Source organism: Symphalangus syndactylus, chromosome 11, assembly GCF_028878055.3.
Source record: "Symphalangus syndactylus isolate Jambi chromosome 11, NHGRI_mSymSyn1-v2.1_pri, whole genome shotgun sequence".
Taxonomy (NCBI): Eukaryota; Metazoa; Chordata; class Mammalia; order Primates; family Hylobatidae; genus Symphalangus; species Symphalangus syndactylus.
In genome coordinates this window covers 100,327,430-100,346,846 of record NC_072433.2, presented here as the reverse complement: position 1 = coordinate 100,346,846, position 19,417 = coordinate 100,327,430, and the positions used below count along the sequence as shown (strand labels likewise).

Genomic DNA, 19,417 nt, shown 5'->3' with positions numbered 1-19,417 from the left:
ACAACGTGTCTAAAGTGCCTCATGCACTTTGCTAACTGACCAGTATAGACTGGTATAGGGAGCCTAACCATGTGTAGACTGATCAATGTTTAGAATCCCATGGGTGACCCTTAAATATTCTATCTGGATGACCAGATAGAATATTTAAGGAGGCTTTCACAGGTTATCAATTCTATATTGGTTTAAATGTTTACATATATCTGTGGGACCACTTATGTTTGCTTATTAGTAGGCAATTTATGTGTGTAAGCCTGCTAACAAAAAGGGAACTGACATTTAAGTAGTACTGAGAGACCATAAAAAGAGAGGTTTAAATGTATAATCTTTATTTTTTTCATAAACAAATAAAATGACATAAAATGACAGTGATAAACACTGTCATCCTTCTCATTACCTTCTTATGACTGTTGCTAAGGGCAGGGCTGGGACTCAAATGCAGAAAGCCCAAAGCCAAAGCTAGTGCTCCTGAACCCCCAGACCCTCCTGTGTCTGGCCTGAGATTGGAGAGAGTGCTAGGAGTGCTCCTAACAATGGCCTTGTCATTTGTTCGGGAAGTCAGGAAGCCTGAGACCTGAGCCCAGCAAAAAATGTGAGGAACAGCATTTCCAGCACAAAAACATCACGTGAAAGGCCTGTGCCTTGAAAGCACCCATCATGTCAGAAGATACAGAAGGTCAGCCTGGCTGGAACCTCATGAGCCAGGAGACATTGACACAGTGGTGTCCATGTCAAGGAGAAGAAAGCAGAGCCATAACCCTGTGGGGAACGGGCATATGAAAAGCCGTGTTACAAGAGAGCTCATGAGACCGTTGACCTAACGTGCAGATGTCAGACAAAACCCAAATCATATTAAAATTACATTCTTAATTTTTCTTTCACTTACAGTACTCAATATTAAGCAGGAGTTGAGGGTTGTAACCTGATGATGTATTTACAAAGTTTCTTCTGGTGAAGAATCACTTGAACATTGAGGAAAGAACATTCATGTTAACACACAAATACTGATTCAAATGTTGAGAAGAAAAAGGTGCCCCTTCCTCATCTCTCACTATAGATTTGATAAAAGTGAAATTTGAGAGACTGCATTCATGAACCCTTTCTCCCACTGCCCCCCGTGCTGATGCAGGGAAAAAAAAAAAGGAAATAATTTGAATGCTTCAGAAAAGTCTTAGAACTTTCTACCTTTCCACCAGATGGTGAGCTCTTCACAGCAAAGATTTTTGTCTTAGCTTTGAATTAATATTTCTAGTATTTCTTGTAGAATCTATTACTTAGTGAGTTCTCAAAATCTGTTGGAGGGCAGGCAAGCAGAAAGGATGGGAAGACAGGAGAAAGAGACAGAAGAGGAAAAAATATGGGAAGATAGTAAGCCTTTTATTTGTTTATTTATTTTTCCCTGGAGCACAGGAACCAATTTGAGGTTCACAAGGAGGTGAACACAGGCTGTCAAGAGGCTGCATATGAGCCATCAGGTACCATCATGCTTCAAAGGGCAAAAGGAAGATGGTTACCAGACCTACATTTTCAAAGTTTTTCAGTGAGATCATCACAATTAAATGACTAGTTTTTGTCTCATGAATGTTGGTTTTTATTAAGAAAAAATTTAACATGAAGACAGATTAAAAGAGAGTAATGGGAACAGTCTACTATAGTTTTTTTGAAAGTCCACTTCTCTTTATATGGTCCATTTATGTGGAAGCTATTATGACTGATTTTGGCTCCATAGCAGAAGATCTGAGATTTTCAGCATCACTTCAGCGAAAATTGTTATGGTAATAATATGAAGGCCTTTAAATCTTGCTGGTTAATATAGAGCTTGGCTAACCTAATTAAGTGATTCTGCCAGAAACTGGGTTTAGGTCTTTTAATATGGCATAATAAATTTCAAATGAAGCTTCCTTTGGCTGTCTTACCCCAGAACAGGTGTATTTTTAAAAAATATTGTGGGTACATTTAGGTATATATATTTATTGGGTACATGAGATACTTTGATACAGGCATGCAGTACATAATAATCACATCATGGTAAAAGGGGTATCCATCCCCTCAAGCATTTATCCTTTGTGTCACAAACAATCCAGTTATACTCTTTTCATCATTTTTAAATGCACAATTAAATTATTGAGTACAGTCCCCCTGTTCTGACAGCAAATAGTAGGTCTTATTCATTCTTTCTAACTATTTTTTTGTATGCATTAACCATCCCCACTTCCCCTCTACTTCCCCCACTACCCTTTCCTGCTTCTGGTAACCATCCTTACTCTCTGTCTCCATGAGTTCAATTGTTTTAATTTTTAGCTCCTACAAATAAGTGAGAACATGTGAAATTTGTCTTTCTGTGCCTGGCTTATTTCATTTAACATAATGACTTCCAGTTCCATCCATGTTGTTGTGAATAACAGGATCTCATTCTTTTTTATGGCTGAATAGCACTGCATTGTATATATGTACCATGTTCTCTTCATCCATTCATCCACTGATAAACACATAAGTTGCTTGTAAACCTTGGTTATTGTGAATAGTGCTGCAATAAACATGAGAGTGTAGATATCCTTTCAATATACTGATTTCCTTTCTTTTGGATATATATCCAGCAGTGGGACTGCAGGATCCTATGATCGTTCTATTTTTAGGTTTTTGAAAAACCTCCGAATGGTTCTCCATAGTGGGGTACAAATTTACATTCCCACCAACAGTGTATGAGGGTTCCCTTTTCTCTATATCCTCACTAGTGTTTATTATTGCCTGTCTTTTGGATAAAATCCACTTTAACTGGGATGAGATGATATCTCATTGTAGTTTTGATTTGCATTGCTCTAATGATCAATGATGTTGAGCACCTTTTCATATGCCTGTTAGCTATTTATGTCTTCTTTTAAGAAATCTCTATTCATGTTTTTTGCCCATTTTTAAAATCAGATTATTGGGTTTTTTTCCTATAGGTTTGTTTGAGGTCCTTATAGATTCTGGTTACTATTCTCTTGTCAAATGGGTAGTTTGCAAATATTTTCTCCGTTCTGCGGGTTGTCTCTTCACTTTGTTGATTGTTTCTTTGCTGTGCAGAAGCTCTTTAACTTGATGTAATCTCATTTGTCCAGTTTTGCTTTTGTTGCCTGTGCTTGTGGGGTATTACTCAAGAAATTTTTGCCCAGACCAATGTTCTGGAGAGTTTCCTCAATGTTTTCTTGTTATAGTTTCATAGTTTGAAATCTTAGATTTAACTCTTTAATCTATTTTGATTTTTGTATATAGTGAGAGATAGGGTTCTAGTTTTATTCTTCTGAATAAGATACCAGTTTTCCCAACACAATTTATTGAACAGACTGTCTTCCTTAATGTATGTTCTTAACACCTTTGTTAAAAATGAATTCACTGTAAGTGTGTGGACTTGTTTCTGGGTTCTCTTTTCTGTTCCACTGGCCTATATGTCTATTTTTATGTCAGTAGCATGCTGTTTGGCTACTTAGCTCTGTAGTATAATTGGAAGTCAGGTATTATGATTCCTCCAGTTCTGTTCTCTTCGCTCGTTAGGATAGCTTTGGCTGTTCTGGGTCTTTTGTGGTTTCACGTACGTTTTAGGATTGTTTTTTCTATTTCTGTGAGGAATGTCATTGGTATTTTGAAAGGGATTGCATTGAATCTGTAGATTGCTTTTGGTAGTATGGACATTTTAACAATATTGGTTCTTCCAGTCCATGAACATGGATTATCTTTCCATTTTGGGGGGGTTCTCTTCAATTTCTTTCATCAGTGTTTTATAGTTTTCATTATAGATATCTTTTACTTCTTCGGTTAAATTTGGTTTTAGATATTTACTTTTATTTGTAACTATTGTACTTGGGATTACTTTTTAAATTTTTATTCAGACTGTTCACTATTGGCATATAGAAATGCTACTGATTTTTGTATGTTGATTTTGTATCCTGCAACTTTACTGAATTTGTCTATCAGTTCTAATAACTTTTTGGTGGAATCTTTAGGTTTTTCCAAATAAAAGATAATATCCTATGTAAACTAGGATAATTTGACTTCTTTTCCAGTTTGGATGCCCTTTATATCTTTCTCTTGTCTGACTGCTGTAGCTAGGACTTCCAGTACTATGCTGAATAACAGTGGTGAAACTGGGCATCCTTGTCATGTTCCAGATTTTCGAGAAAAGACTTTCAATTTTTCCCCATTTAGTATGATACTAGCTGTGGGTCTGCCACATTTAGCTTTTATTATGTTTAGGTATATCCCTTCTATACTCAGTTTTTTGAGGATTTTTATCATGAAGGGATATTGAATTTTACCAAACACCTTTTAGCATCAATTGAAGTGATCATATGGTTTTTGTGCTTCATTCAGTGGATATGAGTATCACATTGATTGATTTGTATATGTTGAACCATCCTTGCTTCCATAGGATAAATCCCACTTTGTCATGATGAATGAAGTTTATCGTGTGTTCTTGAATTCAATTTGCTAGTATTTTGTTGAGGATTTTTGCATCAGTGTTCATCAGGGATATTAGCCTGTAGGTTTTTTTCATGTGTCTTTTTCTGGTTTTGGTATTGGGATAATACTGGCCTCATAGAATGAGTATGGAAGTGTTCTGTCCTCCTCTATTTTTTTGAACACTTTGAGTAGGATTGGCATTAGTTCTTTAAATGTTTGGTAGAATTCAGCAGTGAAGCCATTGGGTCCCAGCATTTCTTTACTGGAAGACTTTCATTATGGCTTCACTCTCATGATATTGTATTGGTGTGTTCAGGTTTTGGATTGCTTCATGGTTCCATCTTGGTAAGTTGTATGTGTCTAGGACTTTATCCATTTCCTCTAGGTTTTCCAAGTTATTGGCATAGTTGCTCATGGTAGCCACCTAATGACCCTTTGAATTTCTGCCGTATCAGTTGTAATGTTTCCTTTTTCACCTCTGATATCATTTCTTAGAGTCTTCTCTTTTTTTATTCTTAGTCTGGCTAAGGGTTTGTCAATTTTATTTATCTTTTCAAAAACCCAACATTCTGCTTTTTTGATCTTTTGTATTGTTTCATTTATTTCAATTTTATTTATTTCTGCTCTGATCTTTATAATTATTTTTTCCTACTAATTTTGGATTTGATTTGCTCTTACTTTTCTAGTTCTTTGAGATGCACCATTAGGTTGTTTATTTGTTTTTCTACTTTTTGATGTAGGCATTGGTAGGTATAAACTTCCCTCAGTACTGCTTTCACTGTATCCCATAGATTTCGGAATGTTGTGTTTCCATTATCATTTATTTTGAGAAATTTATCCATTTCTTTCTTATTTTCTTCATTGACCCACTGGTCATTCAGGAGCATATTGTTTAATTTCCATGTGTTTGTATGATTTTCAAAATTCCTCTTGTTATTGATTTCCAGTTTTATTCCTTTGTGGTCAGAGAAGATGCTTGATATTATTTCAGTTTTTTGAATGTTTTAATACTTTTGCTTTGTGACCTAAAATATATTCTATCCTTGAGAATGATCCGTGTGCTGAGGAGAAGAATGTGTATCCTACAGACCTTGAAGAAATGTTCTGTAAATATCTGTTAGGTCCATTTGTTCTATTATGCAGATTAAGTCCAATGTTTCTTTTCTGATTTTCTATCTGAAAGATCTGTCCAACACTGAAAATGGAATGTTGAAGTCTCAAGCAATTATGGCATTGAGATCTCTCTCTCTCTCTCTCTTTAGCTCTAATAATATTTACTTTATATATCTGGGTGCTTCACTGTTGGGTGCATAATTACAATTGTTATATCCTCTTGCTGAATTGACCCCTTTATCATTATATAATGAGTTTATTTGTCTCTTTTTATAGTTTTTTCTTGAAATCTATTTTGTCTGATACAAGTGTAGCTACTATTTGGCTTCCATTGGCATGGAATATCTTTTTCATCCCTTTATTTTCAGTCTGTGTGTATCTTTATAGGTAAAGCGTGTTTCTTGTAGGCAACAGGTCATTTGGTCATTTGGTCTTGCTTTTTTTATCCATTTAGGCACCCTGTCTTTTCATTATAGAGTTGAGTCCATTTACATTTAATGTTATTATTGGTAAGTAAGGACTTACTCTTGCCATTTTGTTATTTGTTTTCTGATTGTTTTGTGGCCTTCTCTTCCTATTTTGCTTCCTTTCTGTCTTCCTTTTAGTGAAGGTAATTTTCTCTGGTGGTATGGTTTAATTTCTTGCTTTTTATTTTTTGTGTATTCATTGTATGTTTTTTGATTTGATGCTACTGCAAGGCTTGTAAGTAATATAACCCATTATTTTTGTTTTGTTTTGTTTTGTTTTATTATACTTTAAATTTTAGGGTACATGTGCACAACGTGCAGGTTTGTTACATATGTGTACATAACCCATTATTTTTAACTGATGACAACTTAACACTGATTGCATAAACAAACAAACAAAAAAACACGAAAAGAAAGCTAATAAAAATTCTACACTTTAACAACTTCCCGCTGGTTTTTAACTTTTTGTTCTTTCTCTGTGTCTCATTTTACTGTCTATGTCTTAAAAAGTTGTTGTAGTCATTATTTTTTATTGGTTCATCATTTAGTCTTTCTACTTATAAGAGTAGTTTACATACCACAATTGCAGTGTTATAGTATTCTGTCTTTTCCTGTGTGCTTACTGTTAAAAGTGAGTTTTATATCTTCAGATGAGCACTTGTTGCTCATTAATGTCCTTTTCTTTCAGATTAAAGAATATCCTTTAGCATTTCTTATAGGACAGGTCCGATGTTGATGAAATCCCTCAGATTCTGTTTGTCTGTGAAGGTCTTTATTTCTCCTTCATGTTTGAAGGATATTTTCACCAGATATACTATTCTAGTGTAAAAGGGTTTTTTTTTTTTTTCCTTCAGCACTTTAAATATGTCATGCCACTCTCTCCTGGCCTGTAAGGTTTACACTGAGAAGTCAGCTTCCAGACGTATTGGAACTCCATTGTATGTTATTTGTTTCTATTCTCTTGCTGCTTTTATGATACTTTCTTTATCCTTGACCTTTGGGAGTTTGATTATTAGATGCCTTGAGGTAGTCTTCTTTGGGTTATATCTGCTTGGTGTTCTATAACCTTCTTATACTTGAATGTTGATATCTTTCTCTAGGTTTGAGAAGTTCTCTGATATTATCCCTTTCAATAAATTTTTTATTGGTTTTGTTGTTGTTGTTGTTTGTTTGTTTTTTTAGACAGAGTTTCACTCTTGTTGCCCAGGCTGGAGTACAATGGCATGATCTTGGCTTGCTGCGACCTCCACCTTCCAAGTTCAAGCAATTCTCGTGCCTCAGCCTCCCAAGTAGCTGGGATTACAGGTGCCCACCACTACGCCTGGTTAATTTTTTTTGTATTTTTAGTAGAGATGGGGTTTCACCATGTTGGCCAGGCTGGTCTTGAACTTCTGACCTCAGGTGATCCACCTGCCTCGGCCTCCCAAAGTGCTGGGATTACAGGCATAAGCCACTGTGCCCCACCTCCTTTCAATAAACTTTCTACCCCTATCTCTGTCTCTATCTCCTCTTTAAGGCCAATACCTCTTAGATTTACCCTTTTGAGGCTATTTTCTAGATCTCGTAGGCATGCTTCATTGTTTTTTATTCTTTTTTCTTTTGTCTCCTCTGACTGTGCTTGTGTCACCCCTCCCCAAGCTCCAGGTGGCTCAGCACAGGGAGAGACATCTGTTTGATACATTCTTCAGTATGTCAATTGCATTTTTTAACTCTAGAATTTCTGCTTGATTCCTTTTAATTATTTCAGACTCTTTGTTAACTTTATCTGATAGAATTCTAAATTCCTTCTTGTGTTACCTTGAATTTCTTTGAGTTTCCTCAAAACAGTTATTTTGAATTCTCTGTCTGGAAGGTCATATATCTCTGTTTCTCCAGGATTAGTCCCTGATGGCTTATTTAGTTCTTTGGGTGAAGTCATGTTTTCCTGGATGGTGTTAATGCTTGTTGATGTTATTCGGTGTTTGGGCATTGAAGAGTTAGGTATTTATTGTAGTCTTCACTGTCAGGGCTTGTCTGTGCGTGTCCTTCTTGGGAAGGCCTTCCAGTATCCAAAGGGACTTGGGCACCAAGCCCAATAATACTGTATATTTTTCAGACTCTTAGAGGTACCACCTTTGTGGTCTTGGATAAGATCTGGAAGAATTCTCCGGATTATGAGGCAGAGACTCTTGTTCTTTTCCCTTACTTTCTCCCAAACATACGAAGCCTCTCTTTCTCTGTGCTGAGCCACATAGAACTGGGAGTGTGGTGATGCAACCACCCATGTGGTTCCCACTAGGACTACACTGAGTCGGACCCGAAGTCAGCACAGCACTGGGTCTCACCCAAGGCCCATTGTAACCACTATGTGGCTACTGCCTATGTTCACTCAAGGCCCTAGGGCTTTACAGTCAGCAGTCTGGGAAACCAGCCAGGATTATGTGCTCGCCTTCAGGGCAGTGAGTTCCCCCAGGCCCTAGGCAGATCAGAAATGCTGTCTGGGAGCCAGGGATTGGAGTAAAAAAAAACTTTAAATCTACCTGGTGCTCTATTCTACTATGGCTATGCTGGCCCTCAAACCACAAGACAAAGTTCTTCCTGCTCTTTCTTCCCCTTTCCACAGGCAGAGGAGCCTCTCTCAGTGGCCACCACCACTGACCCATGGTGAATTCTGCCAGGCCACTGTCAATGTTCCCTTAAAGTGCAAAGGCTCTTCAGTCAGCTTTTGGTGAATGCTGTGAGGCCTGGGACTCACTTTCAGGGCAATGGGCTCCCCTCTGGCCCAGGGCAGGTCCAGAAATGCTGTCCAAGAGCCTGCTTGTTGCTCTACCCCACTGTGGCTGAGCTGGTACCTGCGGTGCAAGACAGAGTCCTCTTTACTTTCCCCTCTGCTTTTCTCAAATATAAGGAGTCTTTCACTGTAGACACCACAGGTAGGAATGTGCTAGGTCTCACCTGAAACCAGCATAGCTCTGAGTCTCACCTCAGGCCCACGGCAAGTACAGCCTGGCTACTACTGCTGATTGTTCGGGGCCCAATGACTCTTTAGTCAGCAGGTGATGAATCCTGCCAGAAATGTGTCTTTTCCTTTAAGGCAGAAGGTTCCTTTCTGACCCAGGGTATGTCTACAAATGTCTGGAAGCTAGAGCTTAGAATGGGGCCTCATGACTCTGCCTGGTGCCCTGTCCTGTTATGGCTGAGCTGGTTTCCAAGATGCAAAACCAAATCCTCTTTACTCTTCTCTCTCCTCTCCTCAAGCAGAAGGAACAAGTCACTTTCTTTGCTGCAAGCTGTGATGCCTGGGGTTACTGAGGTGGGGTAATGCAAACCCTCTCTTAGCCAACCCAGGTGATGTCTCACCAGGTCATATGCTGCCCTAGTCCACCTAAGCTCAGCCCAGCACTAGGATCTGCCTAGGAAGAATTGCAGTCTTTGTGTCCTAGACTGCCTTTCAAGTTTACCTAGAACGCCAGAGCACTTTAGCCCACGGTGGTAAGGCTTGCCGAGAAACTCAAGTTCCAATTGCTGGGATGGGCAATTCCCCTCTGGCTAAGGCTGATCCAAATGCTCCCTCCATGGGTGGGCAATGGCTGAGGTCTTCACAGGTTGGCTCTCTGCTGTGACAGGGCAGCACTGAGTTCAATGCCAAGTCCCCCACTTGCTGTGCTTTCCCTCTCCCGTAAGCACAGATTCTCCATGGTACATGGAGAGTACGGGAGGAGTGGTGTTGGTGATTCAAGACTGTCTTTCCTACCCTCTTGAGTGCCTCTTTCAGCGAGAGGAAGTCAAAACCAGGTACTGTGATTGCTTACCTGATTGTTAGTTCTTATGATGGTGCTTTTTTATGTGTAGGTAGTTGTTAAAATGTGGTGTTCCTTCAGAGGGGGATGATCGGTGGCGGCTTCTATTCAGCCATCTTGCTCCATCTCAGAACTGTTATATTTTCCTGTTTGAGAATGAGACTTCACGTTTGCATGAAGAAAAAGTTTAAGTGTATAATTTATTTTGACTTAATTCCCATGTTGTATTTCCAGGTTAAAAAGTGAAACTGTAGGGTACTACAACCATGGATAATTCAGCAATCCATTCAATAAATGTTTATTAAATGCTAGATATGTCACAGGCCATGTGCACGGTGCTGAGAGTACTGTGGTGAACATATAAGGCAAGGCCCAGCCCTCTGTCTGTCTTATGTATGAGATGTAAGTCCGTCTGTGACTCAGTCCAATGTGGGGGCTCCACTTTTCAACTCTGACCTCTGTTAGTCTTCTTGCTACATGTTGCTGGAGCCAGAACAGAGGCCCTGAGGCATTTAGGCAGATAACAGACAGTGTTCAGAGGAACAAGGGGAGGGAGAGCAGGCATTTGGCAGTCTATGTTAAGGAAAGAAAAACCTGCCTTGCAGTACAATCAATAGACTTTAACATTAAAGTAAACTTGGAGCAATTGCAAACATAGTGACAGAATTGCCTGCTTTGATACAAAGCAGTTGATGCATCCCAGCTATAAAGGCACTGTATAAAAAGAATGTTGGGTTAGACCGACTGGAGAGGATCAGCAGAGCCAGAACAGTAGGGGGAAACCATCTGAAGACAGTTTTCCTATTCACATTGATTAAATTCATGAATACCTGATAAGAGGAGACTGGACATTCATATCAGAACTCACTGTACACAAACTGCAGTTTGCTTTATGTAATTATTCTCAAGTAAATTACAGAGTAATCTGTATATGTTCTCATTTCATAGTACAAACTGGATCATTTTGTGTCCTTTTTTTGTCATTAAAAGCCATGTATTAAAGACCTACCAGAATGAGATCTTTGCAGGCAGGGACTACAATTTCTCATGCTTACTGCTATATCCCCAGGACCCAGTACACCTCCTGTGCATAGACTGTTGTTTGTGTTCTGGCTGCCTAGGCCTTTTGAGCACTCTTCTGTTTAGGAAATGTCTCACCTTATCAATACTACCTCTCTAAAGTAAAACCAGAAAACACATTTACCCAGCTTTGCTTGCGGCTAGAGGCAGGCAGCCTAGGCTTCACCAACCAGATGCACCCACAAGACACTTCCATTCCGAAGTGAACAACACAAGGAAACAGGCTTTACCTCAAACCTATTTTTTTCTGGAAAGTGACAACTCAAGCATCAGGCTTTCTCCTCCAGGAAGCTTTCTCTGAACATTCCCCATTCATCTCCAGATGGACTGAGTTAGATATCCTTCCTTTAGTTCTACTTTTTCATTGCACTTTCCCATTTGTATTATAACTATTAGCATATTTTATTACCTTCTAATCGTCTGTAATAATTAACGTAATACTAGCTGCTCTAATCAACAAACCGAAAGTAGGTAGTGAATCAAACACAATAGAAGTTCCTTAAAGAACTAAAAGTAGATCTACCATTTGATCTGGCAATCCCACTCCTGGGTATCCATCTAGAGGGAAGTGTCATTATATGAAAAAGATACTTGCACATACAACATGTTTATACCAGCACAATTCACTATTGCAAAAATATGGAACCAGACCAATGATCATCAATCAATGACTGGATACAGAAAATGTGGTATATATACATTATGGAATACTACTCAGCCATAAAAAGGAACAAAATAATGGCATTCACAGCAACCTGGATGGAAGTGGAGACCATTATTCTAAGTGAAGTAACTCTGGAATGGAAAACCAAACATCATATGTTCTCACTCATAAGTGGGAGCTAAGCTATGAGGACACAAAGGCATAAGAGTGACACAGTGGACTTTGGGGACTTGGGGGAAAGTGTGGGTGGGGGGGTGAGGGATAAAAGACTACACATTGGGCACAGCGTACACTGCTCGGGTGATGGGTGCACCAAAATCTTAGAAATCACCACTAAAGAACTTATTCACATAACCAAACACCACCTGTTCCCCAAAAACCTATGAAATAAAAAACGTGTAAAAAAAATGTTTCTTTTCTAATCATGTTAGGTCAAAATAGGGTACTTAGGATGAGCAGACAGCTCTTCTGCAAGTGATGATTCTGGAATCCAGTCATCTTCCATCTACCTTGTGGCTCCACCATCTGTACCACGTGGTTTCCAAGGGTACCATTCCCATCTGAACCAGGCCAGAAGGCAAAGGGCATGGAGAATCACACACTGTGGGACTTTATAAGCAAGGCCCAGCAGTGATGCTTATCATTTCTGTTCATATTCTGTTGCCCAGAACTCAGCTTCATTGCTATCCCTAACTGGAAAATACAGTCTAGCTTCCTTCAGGTAAGAGTACATCAACGGTAGAAAGTCATGATACTGTCGGTCACAGTGGCTCACGCCTGTAATCCTAGCATTTTGGGAGGCTAAGGCAGGAGGATTTCTTGAACCCAGGAGTTCAAGACCAGCCTGGGCAACACAGTATAGAAATGAGGTCCACAAAAAAAATTTTTTTTTAGTGAGGCAGGAGGATCACTTGACCCAGGAGGTTGAGGCTACAATGAGCTGTGATCACGACACTGCACTCCCACCTGGATGACAGAACAAGACCCTGCCTCCAAAAAAGAAAGAAAGAAACAGAGAAAGAGAGAGAGAAAGGAAGGAAGGAAGGAAGGAAGGAAGGAAGGAAGGAAGGAAGGAAGGAAGGAAGGAAGGAAAAGAAGGAAGGAAGGAGAAAAAGAGAGTCATGATAAAGTGTCATATCTTAACTTTCTGTCATTTTTCTTGCTTCCTTCTTCCTCAGTTGGGAGAAAGAATGACCAGTGCTAAGGCTAATGTAGTATCCCTTTGCAAATCACAGATGTGACTCTGATCTGGATTCCCTTTACTTGGCTCTCCAGTGCTTTTTTTGCTAAGCATTTCTGTTAAGGGGGCACATATTCATGGGACAGTTATTTTTGAATGCTTTGCCTGAAATTGCTTTTATCTCTAGGCTCCCCATGTGTCAGTTTGAAAGGGAAAGTGCTTAGCATGCAGCCTGGGCACCACATGTGTTCTGAGATGCTGGCACATGGAAGGCTTAGGAGGTTCCAAATCATTGCCTATTGGCCACCCACAGGCTAATGAAGGAAATGTCTTTTCATTTTCTCTGCTTCTCTCGGACTTAGGTGCCTTATCAGCAGCGAGGGAGAGCTGGGAATACGACTCTGGTGCCAGGGACCTCCAGAGCCCAGATGTGCAGAGCCAGTCAGCCCTACAGAAGCTGCTCGAGTATGGCGGAAGCTCTTTGCATCAGCAGGCTGCTCTCCACAAACTGCTTACGCAGTCCCCGCACATTGGCAACTCTGTAGGAGGAAGCTATCTAGAGCTGGCCAACACGGTGAGTACTTTTTGGTTCATGAACACATATTTTGGCCTGTCTGTATTCCAATACAAATATTTTAATTTTGTGCTCCAGGGGACATATCGGGTATTGTCTTCTCTATTGCGGTAAATATTGTACCATTTCCAGCATTGCCAGTAATGTTTAGTGTTCCAAAGTTGCCAGCACTTAGGGACTTCACTGTAATCGAGACCAGAGTAGAGTCCTAAAAGGTGTTTTAATTAAGGCTGTAACTTGCACAGGTTTAATTACTAGAAGATGCACCACAGCTCTTCCATAACTAGACTACTTCTATGGTTCTAGACATTACAAATTAATAGGATATACTTGCTTCTGTTTCCTCATTTGGCCTTTACTTATTTGGAGAACAAAAAGGAAAATATTGCATTGAAGGTTTCTTGTTTCTGATTATACTTTAAGAGTATTTTCTGTTGAAAACTGTGGGACAACTTAGAATGTCATTATGTGTAATTTACCTTCCTTTTTCCTTCAAGGTGAGTCACTACAAAGCGACCTTTGGGCATAGAGCTAGTGTCTCCTCTTCTAAGTCAGGGCAGCCAAATGAGGCGGGTGACCGATGGCCTGGCCATTTTGGGTGACATGCAGACAGTACAAATTGAGATTGCTATCCAGCCACTGTGGGAAAGGTCTAAAAGCCTACCTGGCTTTTTGAAACTTAAGTTCAAATGGTAGACTAAGCATCTCAATAACCTTGACTTACGCATATTTACAGTCTGCTTTGATGTACACCAGTGGTTTTCAAACTCTTTGTGTTTGAGGCACACTTTCTAATTCTGACACTTTTGGTGGGATGTTTGAAGGAACTAGCAATTGTAAATATGGCAACAATAATTAAAATACAATCATCATAAAAATTCCAGTTAAATGACAGTCTACAAAATATGTAACCAAAATTCCTCCAAACTGTCAAGGTTATCAAAAACAAGGAAAGTCTGAGAAAGAGAAACTGTCCAGCTAAGAGAAGCCTAAGAAAATATGACAACTAAATGTAATGCATACCCTCAGTGGGATCCTGGATCAGAAAAAAAGGACATTAGAGTAAAACACATATGCATGCGCGCGTGCGCACACACACACACACACACACACACTAAGGAAGCCTAGATAAACTATGGACTTTAGTTAATAATAGTGTATCAACATCAGTTTATTAATTATGACTAGTATACCAAAATAATGTAAGATGTTAATAAGTTGGAGAAACTATTTGTGGGGTATATGATTACTCTCTCTCTCCTAACTTTGCAAATTTTGTCTAAAACTATTTTTTTTTTCGAGATGGAGTTTCACTCTTGTTGCCCAGGCTGGAGTGCAATGGCGCAATCTTGGCTCACTGCAACCTCTGCCTCCTGGGTTCAAGCAATTCTCCTGTCTCAGCCTCCCAAGTAGCTGGGATTACAGGTACCTGCCACGACTGGCTAATTTTTGGATTTTTTTTTTAGTAGAGACAGGGTTTCACCATGTTGGCCAGGCTGGTCTCGAACTCCTGACCTCAAGTGGTCCACCCGCCTTAGCCTAAAACTATTAAAAAATAAAAAATATATTAAAAACATATAAACATGCACAGTCACTGCTAGGGTATGATAATGTCTCATAAAATCTGTAAAAACATTCATAGTTATTGCACTGTTTGTCACGTGGCCACACTTCAAGGACATTCTTGCACAGTTTGAGTAGAACTCTAACTATCCTAATCTTGCCCTCCTATGTGCTCAGGAGATTAGGCGATTATCAGGGAATATGTCATCTTTCTCTGGCATAGGCCTGGACTTAGGCTATGCCTGCTTCAAATAATTTTGCAGCAAGTTGAACCCTCCTCTGTACTGTATCAGCTCAGCCTTTTCTCAAGACAGACATTGCCATAACAGGATGGGTTATAGCAGAAATCAGTGTTAAACAGAGATCAAAATGTGATGGTACCTTCTCTGGAGGGTTCCAGGTTCATGGCCCACCAGTTTTCTGCAGCAAACCTACTATTGAAAACTGTGGGAGTTGGCTGTTTCCTATTTCTGTGTGACTCTGTGGTTCCCAGCTTCTCCAGTAACCTCCTGGACTGATTTCTGTTCTCCTGTCTCTCCTGATTGGAGGCCAGCTCAGCCCTTGGGGTTCCCACAGCCAGGTTCTCTAAGTTGGCTCTTCAGGGGAGTCAAGGCACAGAGAGCTCTCACATACCCCACAGTCATATACATACCTCTTTTTACTTTACTTTACTGGTTAAGCTTTAGAAATGAGGGAACACTGCCTAACATTTCCTCTGCACACTCGCTTAAGGCGATCCCTTGGCAAGAACTGAACTATAAATGCAAACGCAGGCACCGAAGTCCTATGACTGTGATTACACTATTTCCTCACCAAATGGAAAAGTAAAACTTTAAAAATACCATTTGAATTCACAGACCCATTTTTAATGCCCTTGGACCCTGTGGTAGAGTACATTTTGGGCCCCAGTTCTTTATCCTGTCCTGTGTCTTCACCATTTGTCATGCAACTCTAGAGTCCTTCTGTCAGACACGTGAGAGTGATATATGATGGTTGTTTTAACCACTGTGTTTGTGGTAGTTTGTTTCATAGCCATAGTGACTCAGGGTCTACTCAGAAGGGTCTGTAGAGCCCGATTTGAGAAATACCCTTCCCAGGCGGCCAAAGAAAGCAAATAGTCTCTTGAAACTGCACATTTGGGCAATCCCTTTATTTACATAATCACATTAAAAGTAATTTATGTCCCTTCTAAGGAAAAATCTTGAACTAATAAAGTTAAGTTTTATGATTTTTCTTTTAAATAGCTACTAAGAGCAAAAGGCATTTTATCAGTGTCTAGTTAGGAGACAGAAAGCACACAGTAACTCACAGGGAAAGTTTAATATAAATGATTATTAACTAGTAGCAGAGTATTACCTGCTAAGGGTTAAGAAAACCATACTGAACACAGGAATAGCACATATGAAGAACAGGCACTACCCCCTAAGGCTGTTCCCAAGGAAGGAGTACCAAAGAAGGAACAAATTTGGAAGAGGGCCCTCCCCTCACCCAGGGCTGATTCAGACCCCTTTGAAAGAAAGTCTGCGGCCCACTGAATTGCAGAGAATTTCCCTGAGATGTTGCAGGCCAGGGCTGGCAAGCAGGAAACCAAACTTCTGAACATTCGTCCAGCCTCCTGGGATACCACCCATTGGGGCATCTGCAAGACTCATCAGGTATCACTGAGGTGTCCACCGAGGTGCCAGAGGGATTCACTGGGAAGCTGCCTGCTGGAGTGGTGGCAAAGCCACTGAAAAGTCCCCCAAATAGTGCCACTAAAACTTAATAGGGTGAGTCACTAGATGTCCTATGGTGCTGGCCCCTACCCACCACAAGAGCTAGCAGGGGAGAGCACAGGAGTCAAGCCACAAGAGTCAAGCTGAGTTCCCTTCTTCCTCCAGTGTCCCTCCAGCACCCTCTATTGACAAAGGAGAAATGTTTACATAGTCCAGCTCCAAGACCACAAAACAGGACAAAGAAAGCTGGATTTGGAGATGAGAAGCAACAAATGATAACTAGCACAGACACTTTTAGCACTGAGGATTTCCTGGGAGATTCCTACATAAGCTTTTTACCTTTCTAAGCATCTCTTCCTTTTCTTCTACCACCAATCACCAGTCTTCTCCTTCTACCTAAGACAGTGGATACCATGAGGCTTAACATACTGTTCACAGTGCAAAGGCAACAAGACAGTGTTGTACACAGATACTTACAGCAGCCATGGTTTTATGGAAGAAGCAAAATGGCCACACGTTATACAGAATAAGAGATTTATTATCATAAGGGCTAGACCTTACACAAATGTGAGAGCTGGTGATGCAATCTATGAAGACTATTGGTTCTGTATCTAGTGCTGAGGCTGAAGTTACTATAGGTTTGTCAGATCAGCTGTTAAGAGCGAAAGCTAGATGTACAGGAGAGTAGGGACAAACCAGAACTCATGAGGACCAATGGGACCATTGAGGACAAACTGGAACCCTCTTCTGTGTCTTACCATGTCCAACCTTGATGCTGTGGGTGACCTGCAGGAGAAACTGGCGCTCTATCTCCTGCAGTGTGTCTCCTGCACACACACTTGGCCCAGGAGTCAGAGAAGCTGAAAGAGGAGATTTAGTGAATTAGAATTACTGCAAGCCTGGTACACCAAGTAGTTAAGCAGCAGAGTAGCAATAATGTGTGCAAGTGGACAAGGTGCATAGTGCCTGCTATGGTTTGTTTTCCCCTCAAAATTCATATGGAAACTTTTTTGCCACTATAACAGTATGAAGAGGTGGGACAGTTAAGAGGTGATTAGGCCATGATGGCTCCACCCTCATGGTTGGGATTGATGCCATTTTAAAAGGACAAGTTCCTCTCTCTCTCTCTGTCTCTCCCACTCTCTCTCTCTTTTTCTCTCACCTTCTCCTTGCCCTTGCACCCTTTCACCATGTGATAACACAGTAAGAAGTCACCTGACAGATGCCAGCGCCTTAATATTGAGCTTTCCAGCCTCCAGAACTATAAGCCAATAATTTCCTGTTCATTATAAATTACCTGGTTTCAGATATTCTGTGATAGCAGCACAAAACAGATTAAGACAGTACTCTGCACCAAGTTTCAGAGCATAAAAAGTATGATTTCTTTACTTCTTCCTTCTGGATTTCACACAGAATGTCTCTCATGGCCATACAGAACCATACAGGAAAGAGAACTCTGGAGAATATGGTTCCGGCTTAGCTGAATTTAGTACCAAGTCACCACAAAGCAGCAGCAAAACTCAGTGTAATCCAAGCTCTATTCATAAAACTATGGGTAAAGCAATATGAGATATTTTAAGAGTTTGGTAAAGAGGGGATGCAGTGGGAAAGATGTACTGCCTGTTTTCTGATAAATTTTTTTCTACAAAGATTTGTATTACCAGGATATAATGCTAGTATAAATTATAATGTTATGGATTCTGAGTAGTAACATATGTAAGTATTCTAAAACATAAAACATAACAGAAGTTTCATTTTCTAGATACAGCAGAGATAAATTCCTGAATGAAATAGCAATGTCTAGATAAATTCTGTCAGCTATACTACTCGGTTTTTAAAGTATTAATTATAGGTTTTATTTTTTATTAATAAAAGTATTAATTGATGTACATTAAAATTAATTATACTAGAAGAGAAGCCATGTGGACAACAGAAAGTTGAGGAGAAGTAAAAGTAATCATTTGTCTCTATCTTCCCTCATTTAAAAGTTCTTCACCAACTTTTTAAAATGTATTCTTGAATTGCTTTTAATATAGGGAACTTTTCATTTCTCCTTCTGCAATCTTAACACACTACAATCATTATGACACTTGCCAAATTTGGGGTTACCAAACTTTGATCTAAAGGATGTGTCCCAGCTTCATGGTTAAAGCAAGGCTGATTGTTCTATGAGCACCCTCTTCTGGGCATTGTTCAGAGTCAAAGAACAAAAAATTCTTCAGCATAGGGCATGCTTGTCACCCTTTAGATTTTCACGGAATTGGGATAGGACAAATAAAATATTGGAATTTTGAGAAAAGGGCTAAGGAATGGCCTAGAATATAGGGTTGATTTTTTTTAAATTCAGAACATTGGCTGGGCACAGTGGCTCATGCCTGTAATGCCAGCACTTTGGGAGGCCAAGACAGGCGGATCACCTAAGGTCAGGAGTTCAAGACCAGCCTGGCCAACGTGGTAAAACCACATCTCTACTAAAAATACAAAAATTAGCCGGGTGTGGTGGTGCGTGCCTGTAATCCCAGCTACTCAGGAGGATGAGACCAGAGAACTGCTTGAACCCGGGAGGCAGAGGTTGCAGTGAGCTGTGATCACGCCACTGCACTCCAGCCTGGGCAACACAGCGAGACTCCATCTCAAAAAAAAAAAAAAAATTCAGAAATCAGAACCTTGAATTGTCACTTCCAAGTGATTGAGACTGATTTTTAAAAAATATGTATTATAAATATATATGTAATACAGCCGGGCATGGTGGCTCATGCCTGTAATCCCAACACTTTGGGAGGCCAAGGTGGGCAGATCGCTTGAACCCAGGAGTCTGACCAGCCTGGGCAACATGGTGAAACCA

General features: G+C 40.0%; 1 protein-coding gene across 1 annotated transcript in view; it reads left to right on the top strand.

Annotated features, from left to right (window-relative positions):
* Window positions 1-19,417, top strand: part of MCC (MCC regulator of WNT signaling pathway) — a 470,217-nt gene that overhangs the window by 131,703 nt on the left and 319,097 nt on the right. The window contains exon 3 of the mRNA XM_055298398.2: window positions 13,083-13,294. Within this exon, the coding sequence (XP_055154373.1) occupies window positions 13,083-13,294 (212 nt within the window). The remainder of the gene's footprint in view (window positions 1-13,082; window positions 13,295-19,417) is intronic.